General features: G+C 41.3%; 1 protein-coding gene across 8 annotated transcripts in view; it reads right to left on the reverse strand.

Annotated features, from left to right (window-relative positions):
• Positions 1-19,486, reverse strand: part of Adat1 (adenosine deaminase tRNA specific 1) — a 35,847-nt gene extending 16,361 nt beyond the window's left edge. For 4 of the 8 annotated variants that reach the window (XM_021721745.3, XM_078032690.1, XM_013365634.4 and 1 more), the window contains exons 1-10: positions 19,384-19,480; positions 18,490-18,687; positions 17,921-18,136; positions 16,954-17,144; positions 16,648-16,716; positions 15,608-15,662; positions 14,990-15,120; positions 10,719-11,328; positions 8,105-8,250; positions 7,509-7,608 (exon numbers count right to left, since the gene is read on the reverse strand). In XM_021721745.3, coding sequence (XP_021577420.1) covers positions 7,509-7,608; positions 8,105-8,250; positions 10,719-11,328; positions 14,990-15,120; positions 15,608-15,662; positions 16,648-16,716; positions 16,954-17,122 — 1,280 coding nt within the window. In that variant the 5' untranslated portion in view covers positions 17,123-17,144; positions 17,921-18,136; positions 18,490-18,687; positions 19,384-19,480. The other 4 variants (XM_078032691.1, XM_078032692.1, XM_078032693.1 and 1 more) reach the window with 4 other exon arrangements.

The raw sequence follows: 19,486 nt of genomic DNA on the forward strand, positions 1-19,486 counted from the left end.
CAAACTACCTGTTATAAATCTGAGGCACCAGTGCTATAGATAGATATACCATATTCCCTGTTTGGAAGATAATACGGAAAGAAGATAATTTTCCTTTAAATTTAAAGGTCCAGCTGGGTGTGGTGGTTAGGAGCTTAGGAGGCTGAGGCAAGAGGATCCCAAGTTCAAGGCCAGCCTCAGCAATTTAGCAAGACCCTGCCTCAAAACTAAAAAGGGCTGGGGCTATGTAATGCAGTGGTAGAGCGCCCCTGGTACCAAAAAAACAAAACAACAAAAGGCAGTCTTCAAAGACATGCCAAGGAGAGTAGCTCTAACATAAATTGTCTTATTATAAAGCCAGGGTGAAGAGAATGATTGTGGTATGAGGATAAGCAGAACAATGGAACAGAACATATGGCCATAACAGATTCACATATATAGGATCCCTCAATTTGACATAAGTGTTCACTTAAGGCATAAAATTCAAATAAAATAACTGTAGTTTCTACTTCTACAAAGAATAAAATGAGTCTGTTTGACAGGAGGTTCTTTTTTTAAAATTTTTATTTATTTATCTATTTTTAAATTTTTTTAGATGTTGATGGATCTTTATTTTATTCATTTATTTATAGGTGGTGCTGAGAATTGAACCCAGTGCCTCACACATGCTAGGCAAGAACTCTACCACTAAGCCACAACCCAGCCCAGTTATTTTCTTTTTTAATGGTACTAAGGATTGAGCCCAGGGGTGCTTTACCACTGAGCTGCAACTCCAGCCCTTCTTTTATTTTTTATTTTGAGACAGAGTCTTTCTAAATTGCTCACGACAGGAAGTTTTTTTTTATTGCATACAGGAATCTTTAATATATAATCATACACTGGGTCACTGCAGGTGCACCACAAAGATACTGGACCAAAAACAAAACACAACAAAAAACACCCTATTATCTCAAAATACTTATATTTTCCCCCACCATTTAATAAAGAACTTTATTATTATTTTTAATAAAAAATTTATCCATCAAGAGCTAAAACCACAAATAAGGTTCTATAGTTAAAGCTGCCATAAATTAAGAACTGTCAGACTAAAATATTAATTCCCTGGAACTAATGCTTAAGCTATACAACTAAGTCCTTGGAGTTTATATAGCTACATTAGTCAAGTGCAGCTGAACTAAGTTTTATTCAGAAATTATTACTCAAGAAAAAAGTGATCTGTTAAACATTGGAGAAAATATATTCAAAGGGCGGGCCCAAAGGCAACTATAACGTTGTATCTTTCATTCATCTAGTAGTTTTAAGTATAAATGTGTATATAATTTTGCTATTAACTAAAAAGCAACCAAACAATTCATTTTAATCAAGATTTTCAGCTTTAAAAACATTTGCCTGATGCACTCATTGAAGAACAAACTGGCTACATTAAGCTGACACCACAGGAACAGCAAGAAACACGCATCATTCCTCTATGGATTTTAGATCCTGATGTTGCCATCCATGGAAGTGCACAAGGGAGAGTGGATCCTGTATTCTGGGAGTAGGGAACATCTTTTTCAAGACAAAGAAATAGGGCTCCCTGAATGACCTGAGCATAAAAATGGAGCAAGAGAATAATGTTCATTGCTAATAGAAACATTAAGCATAACAAAAGCCAAGAGAGTTCACGATCCTCAAAGAGGGAAGATTTAGGATTTATTTATTTATTTATTTTTGAATACAGCTAGTATTATGTATCTAGGCTAACTTATCCCAGAGGAAAACAAATAACTTTTTAAAAAAATATATTTATTTTTTAGTTGTAGTTGGACACAATACGTTTATTTTACTTGTTTATTTTTATGTGGTGCTGATGATGGAATCCAGGGTCTTGCATGTGCTAGGTAGAGCGCTCTACTGCTGAGCCACAACCCCAGCCTGAAAATGAATAACTTTTAAGTCTTACTGTACATATGCTCTCAAGTAGATAAAAGGATGCCCAGCTATGTTCCTCATTAGCTAGAATCAAGATTTCATCTTCAGATTTGAGACTCCACATCATTTTTGGTAACAGGACAGTACATTTTATTGATCAAAAGTCTGGAAAGTCTTATAGACTCAATATTTCTTCTGCCCATACCACAGAGAATCAACAAAGAAGGAACATAAAAAAATAAACTAATATGCTATCCAGGATGCTCATATTTCCTTTTGATATATTAATAGGTGAGTCCACACTGCCCAGTAGTCACCAATGATCAAATATCAGAGAACAATTTATTAAATTATTACTGAGTATTAGTGAAATATGTTGAGGCCTTTCAGTCACAATAACAAGAGCCTTAGTAACCTGCTGTGTGTGATCTGTAGCCTGGAAAACAGATCCACATCAAGGTTCAACATGCCTCCTAAATCTCACTGGAAAAAGACCTACTGAATTCTATTTACCACTCTGATGGCAGTGGACTGTCAAGGCCTCCAGCCTTACTGAAGAAGTCATTGTGCTAGATAGCTTAACTTGTAAGTCTTACTGTACATATCTTGAGAGTAGATCTATGTAAGTTTTCAACACTCTGCTTTCCAGAAGAACACTTTTAGCCTAGGTCACCTTATCAGTATTGTTAAGATGTTACATCTTGGGGCTGGGGATGTGGCTCAAGTGGTAGTGCGCTCGCCTGGCATGCGTGCGGCCTGGGTTCAATCCTCAGCACCACATACAAACAAACAAAAAAATATGTTGTGTCCGCCGAAAAACTAAAAAATAAATATGAAAAAATTCTCTCTCTTTCTCTCCTCTCTAAAAAAAAAAAAAGATGTTACATCTATAAAGATAGATTGGGAGTATGGGAGGATAGCTCAGTGGTAGAGTGACTGCCAAGTATGTGTAAAACCCTGGATTTGATCGCCAACACTGGAAAAAAATAAGGTAAATTGGGAATGCTGGGAACCTTTCCTCTGCTGGAGAGCTCTCTCCAAAGAAGCAAGCCTTTTCTCAAGCCCTATTCAACAGCAGAACACAGTGACTGCACTGGTAAGTCAGAGAGAGACCTGCTCAACAAAGCTACTGAGATTATCCAAGGAGGCTGATAATTTCTAGGTGGCTGTTAGCTGCTGCTCTGCAGGGAGCCCTGGGTCCTTTTGGCAAGGAGGATAACATTCTGAAGTATTAGTTCTTCCTTGTGAATTGTAAAATCACTAGTTGGTACCAGAAAAAGAGCAAGGAAAACTACACATACATATATAATTTTAAGCAGCTTGTGAATTCAAACTGACATTTTAAATATAGCACTCTCTTTACTAGCATACTCAGACACACTTGGATTTTTCTAAAAGTCCCTCGTGCTCTTATGAGTCAACAAACCCTATAATGATCTCTCCAGGATACTCTCTACTGGAATGGGAAGAGAATTTGTCTCTTCAGGGCAAAGAAAGGCAGAGTAAAATTAAGCTTCTTAAAAATGAGATCTTGGGCTGGGGCTTTAGCTCAGAGGCAGAGCACTTGCCTTGCACATGTGAGGCACTGGGTTCGATCCTCAGCATCACATAAAAATAAAAAAAGATATTGTGGGGGCTGGGGATGTGGCTCAAGCGGTAGCGCACTCGCCTGGTATGCGTGCGACCCGGGTTCGATCCTCAGCACCACATACCAACAAAGATGTTGTGTCCACCGAGAACTGAAAAATAAATATTAAAAATTCTCTCTCTCTCCTCTCTCACGCTCTGTTTAAAAAAAAAAAAAAGAAAATGAATTCTTTAAAAAAAAAAAAAAGATATTGTGTCCATCTGCAACGAAAAAATGAGACCTTATCTACTTCCTATTATTATCCCATTATTGGTAAAAATACACAAAGATTTAAATATTTCCTTCTAATGTTACACTAGTCTACCACATTATCTCTAAACCCATTAGGATTTCTATTCCCTGTAGTTCCACAGAAGGTGGTCCCACAATGCTGGCACTCAGGGATGAGCAGTGAGAAAATCTTTCTCTGAAGCAGCTGTTGGTCTTAAAATAAAGGCAACTCTGCTTCCTTCATGCGTTATAATGATATAAAGCTTCATCTGATGACTAAAAAGGGAAACTGATTTTGACAAAAACTGCACAGTCTAATGTACTCCATCTTACTCAATTTCACATTATTCCTGTGGGATAGATACTAGCAGCTAATTTGCTTCATAGTTGGAGAAACAAGTTCAGAAAGATCGAATAATTTGCTCAAGTCCATAGCACTGGGGAGAAAGAAAGTCAGTAATTAAACATTGATCTCTTCAATCCCAAAGCTTCTCCTCTTTTTATACTTCCTCCCTGCTTGGAGTTTGCCTTCTAAATGGAGAGGCATCCACAATATGTCAGGCCTCAGATCGTCTATCCTCATTTTACAGATATGAATACACTGAGGCCCAGAGAGCAACTGGATTTGCCTCAAATGACCCAGACAGTTGGGAGACAGAGGCAGGATCAGAACATGAGGCATTCTCAATCATACAGGTAACACTGGCATACTGGGACATTCTGCAGAAAAGCACCATAGGAATCTTAAGAAAGACAGATTTTGAGCCAGAAGGCAGTGGTATTTGAGGAGGGTTCTTCAGGTTAAAGGTTTTAGACTCACAGAAAAGAAGAACAATTTTTTTTTGTTTGTTTGTTTCCTGAGCAAAGCAGCAAAAGGAAGCCACACTCAGCTGGGTGGGGCCAACATGAGGAGATGCAAGGCTGTCACTGACAACAGACACAGAGATGAGCAGGAAACCTGTGGTCCTGTCCCTCATGACCCACTCTGCTCACACATCCTGCTCTATGCTCAGAGCTGGTTCCCTGAAAAGTATAAAAAGTGTCCTGAAACCAGGAACTCCCCTGGGGAAAAAGTGGTCTAAATATCTTGACTCCAAAAAATTTCAGCTGGGGCTCAGTGGTAGAGCGCCTGCCTAGCACGTGTGAGGCCCTTGGTTCGATCCTCTGCACCACATAAAAATAAATAAACAAAAATTATGTCCATCTACAACTAAAAAAATATTTTAAAAAATTTCAGCTGGATATATAGCTCAGTTGGTAGAGTCATACCTCACATGCACAAGGCCCTGAGTTCAATCCCCAGCACCACCAAAAAAAAAAAAAAAAGAAAGAAAGAAAGAAAAAGATTCCAGTTCAACAGCTTAGGTTTCTAGGGATAGGCAGGGTCTGCTATGTAGGCTGTCTGAACCCTGGCACTTAGTGGCTATGAGGAGAAAACCTTTAATTTAAAAAACAAATCACTAAAGAAATGAATACAAGTTGGGTTTTATGGGTTGTTTTGAGACAGGTAAATAAGCACATCAAAACAAAAAACAAATCCATCTGTGAACTTCAATTACAATACAACTTTTTAAAAGGTATAACAAAGAAATGGAAAAGTGATTTAGAATAAAAAGGACTATCTGCGGGCTGGGGATGTGGCTCAAGCGGTAGCGCCCTCGCCTGACATGCGTGCGGCCCGGGTTCGATCCTCAGCACCACATACCAACAAAGATGTTGTGTCCGCCGAGAACTAAACAATAAAACATTAAAAATTCTCTCTCTCTCTCTCTCTCTCTCTCTCTCCTCTCTCTCTCTCTCTTTTAAAAAAAAAAAAAGGACTATCTGTAAATTGTAGGAGTTCCAGAGCAGTCACACTGGTCACAATTCAATCCAAACAGATAGAAATGCCTGTGGTGGAGCAGCCTCTCCCTTGAAGCCCTCTCACCCCAGCTACTCACAGACCACGTCTGGCTCACAGGGAGGGAAAAGCAGATTGACTACATTGGCCAGGCAATAGAAAGGGTGCCCCATGGGCACAGGCATGAACCTGCAGGGATGAAACCTGGGTCTCATGTCTAGCAGCCTGCAAACCCTATACTTCAGCAGAGCCAGCCTGAGGAGGCAGAGTCCTGTTTCTAGATGCCCTTTTGCCAACCCAATCACTGGGGAGCTTCACCAATGCTGCTGCTTGGCCGATGTCAACCTACATAAATCAGAATCCCTAGTGAAGGAGGGACTTTTCTTTTTAAAAAATCTGTCTAGGGAAAAAACAGGTTTTCCAAGAAAGTGGTGCTGGGACAACTGGGTATGCACATACATGTGGTCAGGATATCCACCAAAACAGAAAAATCAACTCAAGATGGATCAAAGGCTCTAACCTATAAGAGCAAAACCCCCAAAACTACTAGAAGAAAACATTGAGGAAATCTGATTAGGTAATAGTTTCTTAAGTATTACACCAAAAGCACAATCAACCAAAGAAAAAAATACGTACAGTTAATTCTATCAAAATTTTAAATTTTTGTGCTTTAAAAGACATGATCATAAAGTGAAATGACAACTCACTGAACTGGAGAAAATATTTGCAAATCACATATCTGATAAAGGACTAGTATCCATAGTATATAAAGCAGGCTTAAAATGCAAACTAAAAAGTTAAACAAATTAACAAAGTGGGCAAAGAATGGGAACAAATATTTTGTCTTAAGAAGATAAAAAATGGCCAGGCATGGTGGTGGCGCACACCTTATAATCATGTCAGCTTGGGAGGCTGAGGCAGATAATCCTAAATTCAAAGTCAGCCTCAGCAATTTAGTGAGATCCTGTTTCAAAATAAAAAAGAAAAAAAGGGCTGAGGATGTGGCTAAGTGGTTATATGCCTTTGGGTTCAATTTCTAGACCAAAAAAGAAGCTGCTGGGCACGGTGGCACATGCCTATATTCCCAGCAGCTCAGGAGGCTGTGATAGGAGGATCACGGGTTCAAAGCCATCTTTAGCAATAGCTAAGCAACTCAGTGAGACCCTGTCTCTAAATAAAATACAAAATAGGGCTGGGGATGAGCTCGAGTGCTCCTGAGTTCAATCCCTGGTACAAAACAAAACAAAACAAACAAACAAACAAACAAAAAAAATGCAGCAGTAGCAGCAGCTTACAACAAATGGATAATAAGTACATAAAAAGATGCTCAACACCATTAGTCATTAGGGAAATGTAAATCAAGACCATAATGAGATACTACCTCACACTCAGTAGAATAGCTATAATAAAAAAGAGACAATAAGAAGAATTGCATAGGATGGAGGGCAACTGGAATTCCCTTTCACATTGTTGGTGGGAATGTGAAATGGCATAGCTACATTATTCACAATAGACAAAAAGTAAAGTAAAACAACTCCAGTACTCATCAATTCATGAATGGATGAGCTAAAAGTGGCATATTCCTACAACAGAATATTTTTAACCACAGAAAGAAATGAAGTACTAATACATGCTACAACATGAGTGAACCATGAAAATAATTCATGTGAATGAAGCCACACACAAAAGGGCACATATTGTACAGTTCCATTCATATGAACTGTCCAGGAGACAAACCCAAGAAGACAGAAAGTGAATTAAGCTTCCAAGTGCTAGGGAGAGGAAGGAGCAGGTAACTAACTGCTAATGGATAAAGTTTTCTTGGTGCGGGGGACGGGGTGGCAATGAAAATGTTCTGGAATTATTCAGTGAAGGTGTAAGTTCACAGTCACCATCTCTTCATGCCCCAACATGCTGTACCTGGCCTGAAGACTTCCAATTCCTTTCTTTGTTGTTCCCTGTGGAAAGCCATTGGCAGTAACATCCAATGGCTGCTCAGGAACTGCAGCCCAGCTGATAGCTGTAAAAAGGTAAAATTCTGTGGTTAAAACTGGTTCGTTTTCAATGAATGCCAGAAAATTTTAATAAAAATATTTCTCTGACTCTACATGACCATGAGAGCTGGATATCAAAGAGAATAATTTTACTTTGATGTCTGGCCTCTAGGGTACGATAGTATAAAGTGGTTCAGGATTCATTATCATAATAACTTATAATTTCATTGAAAATTTATTACATTCTAGACACAGAGTAAATGCACGTGACAGAATTTCTTAGTCCTCATAATAACCACAATAAACAATACTCTTCAAATATGAAGATAAAGAAACTGAGGCCAGGAGAGGTAACTCATTTGCTCAGGGTCACATAGCCATAAACTTAACCTGGTGTGGGCATTTCCACTGTTGACTACTAGAGTGGTAAACTGCCTGTTTAAGCTGGGAGGATGCAGACCCTCCCAGACTAGTCTGTCAGGGGAGAAATTATACTAGGCAAGTCCAACCTGGATCCCTTACCTGACCCACATGGAACAAGTCGGCCGGGACTGTCAGCCCTTTTTGTCTGCACTGCACAGCGACTCTGTTCAAACAGTAAATCTGACTGCTGTATTTTCAGTCCTTGAACTCCATAACCTTTGGGTAAAGCCAAGACATTTTGACACCTAAACATGAAGGAAAATGTGTTCAGTTCAGGTGCAGTGCAATTCTCCAGAAAAAGACTGATCATCATCCCTGAGCCTCAGCGGGAGGCAAAGGCCTTGGGAGATGTGTGAATCTACTTGTTCATTACATTGGGGACCAGAATGTGTGCCAGGACAGAATCTACATGGTAAACGCCTATGGATGGAGGAAGGCCCCTCCTATTACTCTGAAGGGATGACTAAAAATTGAGTCTACGTCATATCAAAATTCATTCTTTTTTTTAATATTTACTTTTTATTTTTTAAAGTGGACACAATATCTTTATTTTACATTTATGTGGTGCTGAGGATTGAACTCAGTGCCTCAAGCATGCGAGGCGAGCATTCTACCACTGAGCCATAACCCCAGCCCTCAAAATACATTCTTGCTAAAGGTTTGAGAAAGTTGAAGCAGAATCTTTAACCTGTTGGCAACTGCTTCCCAGGAAATCCTTCAAACACACCAGAAACTGAAAATATCGCCAAATGAAAAGCTTATTTTTTTTCCTTTTGTATCTTTTGCACATACTAGATGCCAACATGATGCTGGTGTAAAACTATGTAGATAGGAACTCCAAGTCCAAGAGACCTCACACCCATTTGCAGTCACTCTGCTTCCTTCACCAGCCCCTGACATCTACTAATCTGTCTTGATTTTCCCTTTTTTTTTTAATTAAAAAAAATTTTTTTTTAATTGTAGATGAGTACAATACCTTTTATTTATGTATTTTTTATGTGGTGCTGAAGATCTAACCCAGTGCCTCACCATACTAGGTAAGCACTCTACCACTGAGTTACAACCCCAGCCCCATGATTTGCCTCTTTTGGACATTCTGTATGAATGAAATCATATACCACGTGGCTAATGTCACTCAGCAAGGTGTCTTCAAGGTTCAGCACTCCTGTTCATTTTATAGCTGAATATTTGATTGTATGGATACGCTGCATTCTTTTTATCTGTTTATCCACTGATGGGCATTTGGGCTGTTTCACTTTTTGGCTATCGTAAGTAATACATAATGTTTTTGTGGGGTATGTGTTTTCATTTCTCTTGGAGTTGTACTGAAGAGTGGAACTGCTGGGTCATATTCAGGTGCTGCTTTTTAGAATCTCCCCCAGAGGCTGTATGTTTCACGTGAGCCCATGACACTTCCCTGGCCATGGCTTCTCCTGGTCCTCATTTACATAGCATTAATCAGGCTTGGCTGCCTCCCTTAGGGAAAACTCATCAGTGTGGTCATTCTTCATCTTTTTTAAAAAATTAAAATTAATATTGAAGGGTTCTATACTATACTGACAACATAAGTATACTCTATAAAAATTGGAAATATAGTAATAACAAAGAATGAAAAATTCCTCACAATACACAACTTGGAGATAATCATCACATATATCTTGGTGAACATCCTCCTACAGACTTCTATGTGTATATATACTTCAAGATCAAAATGGAGCTCATTTTATGTTCTCAATTGGTCTTTAAATATTATATTATTTTATTTGTTTTAATTAGTTACACATGACAGTACAATGATCTTGACATATCAGACATTTGAATCAAATGGGGTATACTATGAATACCTTTCACATTAAATATTCACCTTTCTTTTGCAGTGCCGGGGACTGAACTCAGGGCTCTATTCAAACTTTTGAGGAATAATATTATTATTATTATTATTTTTATTTTTGTGATTCTGGAGATTGAACCCAGGGGCACTTAATCACTGAGCCACATCTCCAGACCTTTTTATTTTCCAACTTTGAGACAGGGTCTCACTAAGTTGTTCAGGCTGGCTTTAAACTTCTGATCCTCCTGCCTCAGCCTCCCAAGCCACTGGGATTACAGGTGTGCGCCACTGTGCTTGGCTTTATTTTTTGAGAGAGCGTCTTGTTGTGTTGCTGAGGCTGGCATCAAATTTGTGATCCTCCTGCCTCAGCCTCCTGAGTCACTGGGATTAGAGGCATGTGCCACCACACTCTGCCTCAATATTATTATTATTATTTTTCGTAATGGGGATTGAACTCAGGGGCACTTAACCACTGAGCCCCAGCGTAATTTTGTGTGAGAGAGAGAGAGAGAGAGTGTGTGTGTGTGTGTGTGTATAAATATATATATATATTTAGTTGTAGTTGACACAATACCTTTATTTTATTTATTTATATGTAGTGCTCAGGATTGAACCCAGGGCCCTGCATGTGCTAGGCGAGTGCTCTAAGGCTGAGCCACAACCCTAGCCCCCAATTTTGTATTTTATTTAGAGACAGGGTCTGAGTTGCTCAGTGCCTCACTTTTGCTGAGGCTGGCTTTGAACTCATAATCCTCCTGCCTCAGCCTCCCATGCCTAAGGGATTACAGGCATCTGCCACTTGCCAAGTGCCTGACAAGGCATGGAAACTTTTAAGGCTCTCTGAACATATTCTCAAACTGCCCTTCCTCCCTGCCCTCTCACCTTCCAATCAGTGCTCTCTGCATGACTTCCTGGCTGTATGGGCACTTCCCAATGACCACAGCTGACAGGTAGATGGGCTCTTCTAAGAAATGCATCAAAAGTGCACCCTGGCAGCCAAGGACATTCCATCGGGCCATCTTGTCACTGCATGACATGGAGCAGGTCCTGTCTCCCCGGCCTGGCTTCACTCGGAGCAACCCCACCTGGTGGTATGCAGCACCTGGCTTCCTCAAGTCTTCAGCTTCTCCAGGCACACACTTGGCTCCAGTTCTATAAATGTCCACCACTGTGGCACTCCTGGGAGCGCCACAGGCGACAGTGGCCAATCTTTCTACAGTGAGGTTAGAGCTTCTGACACCTGATGCAAACGGGCCACTGTCTTGCTTGCCATGCTGAGCTGTGCCATTGGTGAAGAACCTGGCAGGAGTTCCAGGCTCAAACCTCATCTTTTTGGTTACAGGACCGTCAGGGTCTTTGTATTTCCTTTCATTTTCAGGAGTCTTCACATTACCACTGTCTTCTAATGATAAACTGCTATCCTGATCTCTGATGACAGGACAGCAAGGCTGTTCTTCAAACTCAAGCATTGGAATGATGGAGGCATCGCCACCTGCAGAAGAGGGAACATTTAAACTAATGGCTTTCAAAGTGAGACATCTGGACCAGCCATATCAGCATCCCTCAGGAACTTGCTGGAAGTGCAAAACCTTGGGACCCAAAGTAGACCTGCTGAATCAGAAGCTCTGAAGGGGGTCCCAGCAGTCTGTTTTAGTAATCTCTCCAGGTGATTCTGACACCAGCCCAAGTTTGAGGATCACTGCCTCAAATCAAGATCAATCTGTTCTCCCAGCTAATCTGAGATGAGTTAAGAGCAAATGTCCTTAAGAATGCCTGAGGTTCTTGTTGAAGACTCTGTCCTAGACCCAGTGAATTGAAGTTTCTGGAGGAGAGAAGTACGGAAAACTCAATATTAAAAAAAAAGATCTTAAGCTGGGTGTGGTAGCACACACCCATAGTCCCAGTGGCTCAGGAAGCTGAGACAGAAGGATTGTAGTTTTGAAGCCAGCCTCAGCAACTTAGTGAGGCTCTAAGCAACTCAGTGAGGCCCTGTCTCAAAATAAAAAATAAAAAGGGCTGGGAATGTGGCTCAATGGTTAAGTGCCCTTGGGTTCAATCCCAGGTACATAAAAACCCCCCAAAAATCTAAGTCACAATTTTTTTTGGTTTTTGGTATCGGGGATTGAACCCAGAGGCACTTAACCACAGAGACATACTCCCAGCCCTTTTTATTTTTTATTTTGAGATAGGGTCTTGCTAAATTGCTTATAGACTCACTAAGTTGCTAAGGCTGGGTTTGAACTTGGGATCCTCCTGCCTCAGCCTCAGAGCTGCTGGCTCTGAGAATTCTGGGCATTGTTCCATATGCTAGAGAATGCAATCTGATAATCAAGTGTCTCCAGATATTTTCCAAATGTCCCCCAGGGAGCAAAATTTTCCCCAGCTGAGAACCACTGATTTACAATGAGCAAGGTTTCAGGAGGGTGTGGTGGTGCATCCTGTAATCACAGCAATTCAGGAGGCGAAGGCAGGAGGATTCCTAGTTGGAAGCCAGCCTCAGCAATTGATCAAGGCTCTCAGAAACTCAGTGAGACCCTGTCTTTAAATCTAAATAAAATATAAAAAAGGGCTAGGGATGTGGCTCAGTGGTTGAGTGCCCCTGAGTTCAAAATCCTTGGTACCAAAAAAAAAAAAAAAAATAAGAGTTCAATCTCCAACACCAAAAAAAAATTTAATATGGTGCTGAGAGGATTGAACCCAGTGCCTCACACATGCTAGGCAAGCACTCTGCCACTGAGCTGCAATTTGTGGATTGCTATCCCATATGATGGCTTGGAAAAACAAAAGTGGGTGGTTTATTTCATAATTAAACAAATTTGGCAAACATTGCTCAAAATGTCCTCTCTGGGAGACTTTATGATACATATTCCCACAGTAGAGGGTCTGCAGTAAATTATACAACACTTAGTCCAAACCAGTGTTTCCAAAACTCCAGTGTCCCCCCCTTGTGCTCGTCTATAGAGATTTCTGATTTACTCTTTGGGACCCAAAGAAAACCAGAGGTTAGTAAGAGGCACCATTTCCCTTGAGAAGGAAGTGATTTCTTCAAACACTAATCTAATGCATGTTGCTTTTTTAAGTGTGTAAATAATACATCTGTTGTCTTTATAATGTCAGAGAGGGAAAGGCAAGAGATGTACAAGTGGGAAGTGTTGCTAGAGAGGCTGGCTGGCTGACTTCCACAGATCTCACAAGGTGACAGCAACTTTGCTGACAGAATTTGCTGTGGTCTACCTCCCACTCTAGGCTGAGAGATTATTTGATCTTGACAGAATGAACAGGAGAGGCTGACTCATGCTAATAAAATTCACGAGTAAGAGTCTGAAGCAGCTCACCAAGGCACCAAATTATTAATTAGTAATGAGAAGTAAATGCCCAGGGAGCCAGAGAGTCACATTCTCCAAATAGCATGTGCTTTCTTCCTGCACATAAGCTATGGGGGATGATACATTTTAAAAGATTACTCAAAAGGTAAGGAAATCAGATCAGTGGTTCCAGATTTTGACTCCACTGACCAGCCAAATTTCCAGAAGATTTTTGTTTGTTATTGTTGTCGTTGTCTTTAATTTCCAGAGTAAAATTTTAAGATAACAGAGAGTGTAGTGTAGTGGTAAAGCACTGGCCCAGCATGCTTAAGGCCCTGGGTCCAATGGGAGCACCATAAAGGAAGGAAGGAAAGAAGGAAGGAAGGAGAAAGAAAAGTCTTTTAAGTTTAGTGAACCCAACAACTCTCTTATTTTGCCATGGACTCACAGATCAGCACATCTGTGGACCGCTGGTTTATATAGTTTGGTTGGGCTATCAGTCTGACCCTGGATGCATCTGTCTTCAAAGTAAGGAGAAAGATGGGACCTGCCACTGGGACCACCCAAGCCCTGGCTACTTAAAGTGTGACCCATAGATATCATCACTGGCATCCTCTGAGTTGGTTAGAAATGCAGAACCTCAGACCTCACTCCAAACCTACTGCCTGCATTTTAACATTTGTGGATGATCCGTGTGCATATTATGGTTTGAGAAGCACTGACCAGGAAACATCCTTTGGTCCTTGGACTAGTGTACCCACAGTCATGGATAGAGCACAGATGAGCCCTATCTACCTGTCATTTTTCTTGACTTCTATTTTTTAAAATTTTTTTGTTGTAGATGGACACAATACCTTTATTTTTTTACTTATTTATGTAGTGTTGAGAAACAAACCCAGTGCCTGATGCATGTGAGGCAAACACTCTCCCACTGAGCCACAACCCCACCCCTTGACTTCTACTCTTAGTCAACTCGTTTCCATCCTTATTCTTTTTTGAGCTATAACAATATTTTCAACCTGCATTATGATCAAATCTTGACAGTTCTCTTGTCTCTTTATAATGATTACCCATCTCTGCTTTACTTGCATTAAAGTTCAATACCCAGAAGACAATCTTATATCCTTATGTCAAAGTTTTTAGGATGAAGAAATTCTACTGCCAACACTGAGTTGTGTCTACAAAGAATAGGCAGTATTTTCAGCTTTTGAGAAAGAAAAACAGAAGAAAGAAATGACCCCTTAGGTTATCTAGGTCTGTTCTTCTGTTTTTTGTTTTTGGTACTGGAAATTGAACCCAGGGGTACTCTACCTCTGAACTACATCTCCAGCCCTTTTTATTTTATTTCTGAGACAAGAGTTTAGCTAAGTTGCTGAGACTATAACTCCTGAGACTAAGCTCCTGAACATCCCCTAATAACCCAATAACATTTACCCTAAATAACCAGGACATGGCCTAAAAGACTCTATTATGATAAGCAACTGCTACTATATTCAGTATGTCACATTGTGCCTAGCTAATAGAAAATGTGTTCAATAAGTCAATGAATGAAACGAGTTTCAGGCTAAGTTATCATAGGAGGACTTTGGACTCCTGAGCCCCATTGTTGGCTTCACATCTAACAGAGCTTAATTCTGAGAACTGATTGTGTAAGACTCTATCCACCTCTCCCTACCTGTCCCATTGCCTTCCACCAGTAGAGAAGTGACTAGGTACATAAAAAGGCGCTGTCACCCACTGTAGCTATATTTTAGCCAGAGGACTATTTCTGAAAAACATCTCTATGGGTAAAACAAACATAAAGAAGTAAACAATGCAACATTAGTACAAAGGCTTGAATATACTTACAGGGCGTATGGCTGGAGAAAAACACAAACAAGAGGTTGGGTCTGAGTTTCCACAGTCCTCTTTGAGTTCCTGGGACAAAGATACTCTCCTTGTTTAGGGTAGCTGCCAACTGCAGCTGATAGAGAAGGTACCTAAGGATTATAAAATATGACCAGAATGAACAAGTTGGCTGGGGGTGTAGCTCAGTACTGCAAAAACAAACACCCACACAGACTGATGGACCCACCCTAGAGATTCTAATTTAGCAGATCCAGGGTAGACACTGTCTTACTGCTAAGGCTGGCCTTGAACTTGTGATCCTTCTGCCTTAGCCTCCTGAGTCACTGGGATTACAGGCATGTGCTACTGCATTTGGTTAGCTTTTTATTATTTTTTAATGTTTTCAATGCTGGGGAATTGAACCGAGGGCTTCGAACATGCTAGGCAAGCAGTTTACCACTGACCTATCTGGCTTTTATCAAGCTTTCTAGGTGACTCTAATGCACATTCTAGTTTGAAGTCTAGACCACAGCAGTTTACAGACTGACAATCTATATTACCTAAGAGTTTAGAAGAAACACAATTCTGGGTCACCATCCCAAACCCAGGGAATCAGATTCTCTGGGGATATGGCTTTACCTTTGGAAACTCCTTCTGGCTATGACCTCAGCATGGCTATCGTTGAGAATATCTCCTACGGCAAAGACAGGAGTAGGTGAAGACATATGGAAGACATACTGGAGAGGGCCTAGTTCCTAGAAACGGAAAACAGCAGTACCCCAGCACTCAGGATGGCCATGGAGCTCCTGAAGGGCTTTGCTATAAGGTATCACAATTAATGGTAAAGCATTTACAGCTTGGTTCCTCAACTCAGCATAGACATCAGGGGATAGACAATCCTTTGCTGCAGGGGACTAGCCTATGCATTACAAGACGTTTAGCAGCACTCCTGACACTTCAAAAGATGCCAAGAATACCCCTCTCCTAATGGTGACACAAAAAACACCTCTAAACATTGCCAAATGTACCCTGGTATGCAAAATTGCCCCTAGTTGAGAAACACTGATTTATAGAAAAATCTCTACCTGGAGACCAGGGTACAGATATACAAAAGATCTGGTATCACATTATGCTAATGGTTCCGATTCTATCTAATTCTGTCCTAGTACAGCTTCCTCATATATAGGAGGCAAGGCTCAGAGAATGCAGCAAGCAAACTCAAAAAGGTACCTCCTAACTAGAAGCAGAAGATAATGATCCCAGACTCTATAAAGAATTTCCATATTCTGTTGGGACCAAAAGCTCCATCTAACTCAAAATTGCTTCTGGGACTTCAGAAGCCACTTGAGCTACATCCTCTACCTGCTACAATGCCTGAAAGCCTTCCAGACAATAATCTGGAATAGTTAAACCCAAGGAACTTGTAGTTTGAGTATGAAAATACTGACTGGATTTCCGTTCATCCAGAAAGCATGGTCCTGGTGACCTTTGCTTTCACTTTGAATTTCCATTCTTTAAATAAGGACTGTCTTCCAATTGGAGTGAGAGTCAATAGGAAATGACTACCTCAACTAATATGGCCCTTTTTCTCTGACAAGGAGAGCAAAGGTTAACATGGACACTGGTTTCCAAAGCTCCCAGGGAGACAATTCTTTGCTTAGACCCCTACCCATGCTTACCACTCTTCCTCATTTTGGATTGGCCTATGCATTTCGTTCCTGTTCCCATTGAGACAACTTCTTTTGTCACTGAGAGGAAAAAACAAATCATTAAGTGAGCTCTCAGAGGCTAAATTTTCCCTCATGCTCAGGCTTAATAATTCTGCAGAGGATTCTCACAAAAGGTCTCCCGCTACAAGTACTGTGCCACCTAGTGGATATCAGGGACACATGCCTAACATCGTAGTTGCAACCTGCCTACAACTGTCCCTGAGTAGCAACACATAATTCTATCATCTCTGAAAGGGACAGGAGAAAAGGTCTTACCTTGTACTGGCTTATCAGGAGTGTCACTGGCCTCATAAATTGGAAACTGTATCTTCACTACAGCTGCCAACAACGTCCATTCACGGTTTGGCTCCGGCTTCCCTTGCTTGGGCAGCCTGATCTCATAGTGCTTATAGCACAGTTGAGCGATCTCATCTGGGGTCCACATGGTTGGAGCTGGTGCTGAGGCCCTGATCAAAACCCACAACAATCACAAGTACAGAAAGGAGAACCAGTACCAGATCTACAGCCTTGCACCAGTGCTTCGACAGTCTTTTCAGTGTAGCCCAATTACGTTCAGATTGAGATTCCTCTATGTGGAACTCTAGTTAATTTTTTCCCATTTTCCTCCCTGTCCCCTTCTCATCTTTAATTTGAAAAATTAAAGCCCCAAATCCCAAACACAGAAAACTTGTTTCTTCATGAAAGAAAATTAGATGTCTCACAAGTATCTAATGAATGTACATTTACTATTCAACACAAAAGCAAATGACAGGGAAGCGTCCTCACTACTTCAATTTCCATTTGGAAATAGCACATAAAGGTTTGCAGAACTCAGCTTGTTTTGGGCAGACTCTCACCATCCAAAGTTTATCTTCTTAGAAGTTCTTTTCAGGCACTTTGTTTTTCTCTTCTTTCCCTACAATAGAATGAATCTCTACCTCCCTCTAGAAAATTACCTTGTACCCACTAGTCAAGAGCTCTTAGAGGAACTGTGTGCTTAAGGGTTTAGGCATGGAGTTGCCCTTTCTGGGTTCTAATTCCAGCTTTCCACAAATGAACTATATAATAGTGGGTAGCTTGGTAACTTTTCTACTTGTTTCCTCATGGTTTAAAACAGTGATAAGAGCAACCAATTAGAGTTACAAATAATATTTATAAAAGCTACCATGTTGAACAATTAATACCAACTGTGATTAATATTACCAAAAAAAAAACCATTTGATGTCTGTTGTGGGTAATTTACCTTGATCTACTTGGTGGTGGGTAAGTAGACTGTAATGGGCACGTAAAGTCATGAATTTAAAAAAAAAAAAAGATCACTCCTGAAAAAGGCCTGGGATATTTTGTAGGAAAGTCTTCTACTCTTGGTTGTATCAGTGCTCACTAGATACATCCTGACCTCACTTGGACTCAATTATATGAAAGCTTCTTAGTAGAAGATGTGATCATACTGCAAGCACTGTAAAACAAAACACAAACAACAAAGGTTATACTGAATTTCAAATGTATGTAGCTTGTGAAAAATACTTATACAATGCTATTATTGCAGTAAGTCAGTAAGTAATGATAGATATTTCTACTCACTGCTATTACTGCAATAAATGGTAACGGTTAATTAGACCATAGTGATTTTAAACAAAAATCTTGTAGGACCCGACAGATTGTGATTTTACAGTCAGAGAACCACAGAAGTCTTGAATCTATTCCCGCCCCCCAACCACTGAGCCCCAGCCCCAGCCTTTTTTTGTATTTTATTATAGACAGGATCTCCTGTGGGCCATACTATGTTGCTGAGGCTGGGTTTGAACTCACCATCCTCCTGCCTCAGCCTCCCCAGCAGCTGGGATTACAGGCCTGCACCACCACGCTGGGCGGGAAGTCTTGAATCTTTAGAAGCAAAGAGAAGTATGGAAGATCCTAAATCCTTCATTTGGAAGGGACTCCCCCTGTCATTTCCAGGGAGGCATCACAAGCAATATATTTTATGAAGGCAGATATCCTGCCATCCACCTGAAAATAATGCAAAGATGCACATAACAAACTAAGCCAGTCAGGGAAGGGGGAATTTGCCAGAAGAAACAGTGTCTCCCAAGAAAGCAATCCAAGCTAATCATCTCATTCAGCTAGCTGATGCTAACGAACACACGCAGCTGCTGAAATGCATGAAAGTTTTAATGGGTCCATTATAATTCAAGCCTGCACCCCTTCCAGAGCTTGAAAAACACCTTCATATAAAACAGCTCAGTTAAACAGGCGTTCCTTTGCCCACAAGGCCGCATTTTGTAACAGCTACAGCAAGCTGAAGAACGTTCTTCCTTTTCAAAGAAAAGTCAAGTCAGCTACAGAGGAGCTTTTCCGGGATTTGGTGGAGCGGGAGGCTACTATTCGCTAACCCCTTGCTAAATCCGCGGCCAAGGAAGACCGCGAGGCTCCGGCGCCGTCACGGGGGAACCAGGCGAGCGCCGACTCGCGGGTCACGAGGCAGCGGCTCGAGGCTGCACGCCGCGCCCCCGCCACGAGAGCGCTCCACGCGGCGCGTGTTGACAACTCCGGGCGTGGACCCGACCGTTCCCACGTGACGTGTGACCCTTCTTCCCATATAAAACCGAACTGGCCACGCCAGTCCCGAAGCACCTGACCCAGCGACCCAGAAACCCCTCAACTGCGCGCCCCTGACCCGGGGACTCCCACCCCTCGTACACGCACCCCTTCCACCTCCCCGACGGACAGCCCCGGAGGGAAAGAGCTTCAGCACAGAAGCCCAGGGCCGCCGCGGACGTGACGTTTAAAGCGACTGCGCCTCCCAGGC

This window comes from Ictidomys tridecemlineatus, chromosome 15 (genome assembly GCF_052094955.1).
Source record: "Ictidomys tridecemlineatus isolate mIctTri1 chromosome 15, mIctTri1.hap1, whole genome shotgun sequence".
NCBI lineage: Eukaryota > Metazoa > Chordata > Mammalia > Rodentia > Sciuridae > Ictidomys > Ictidomys tridecemlineatus.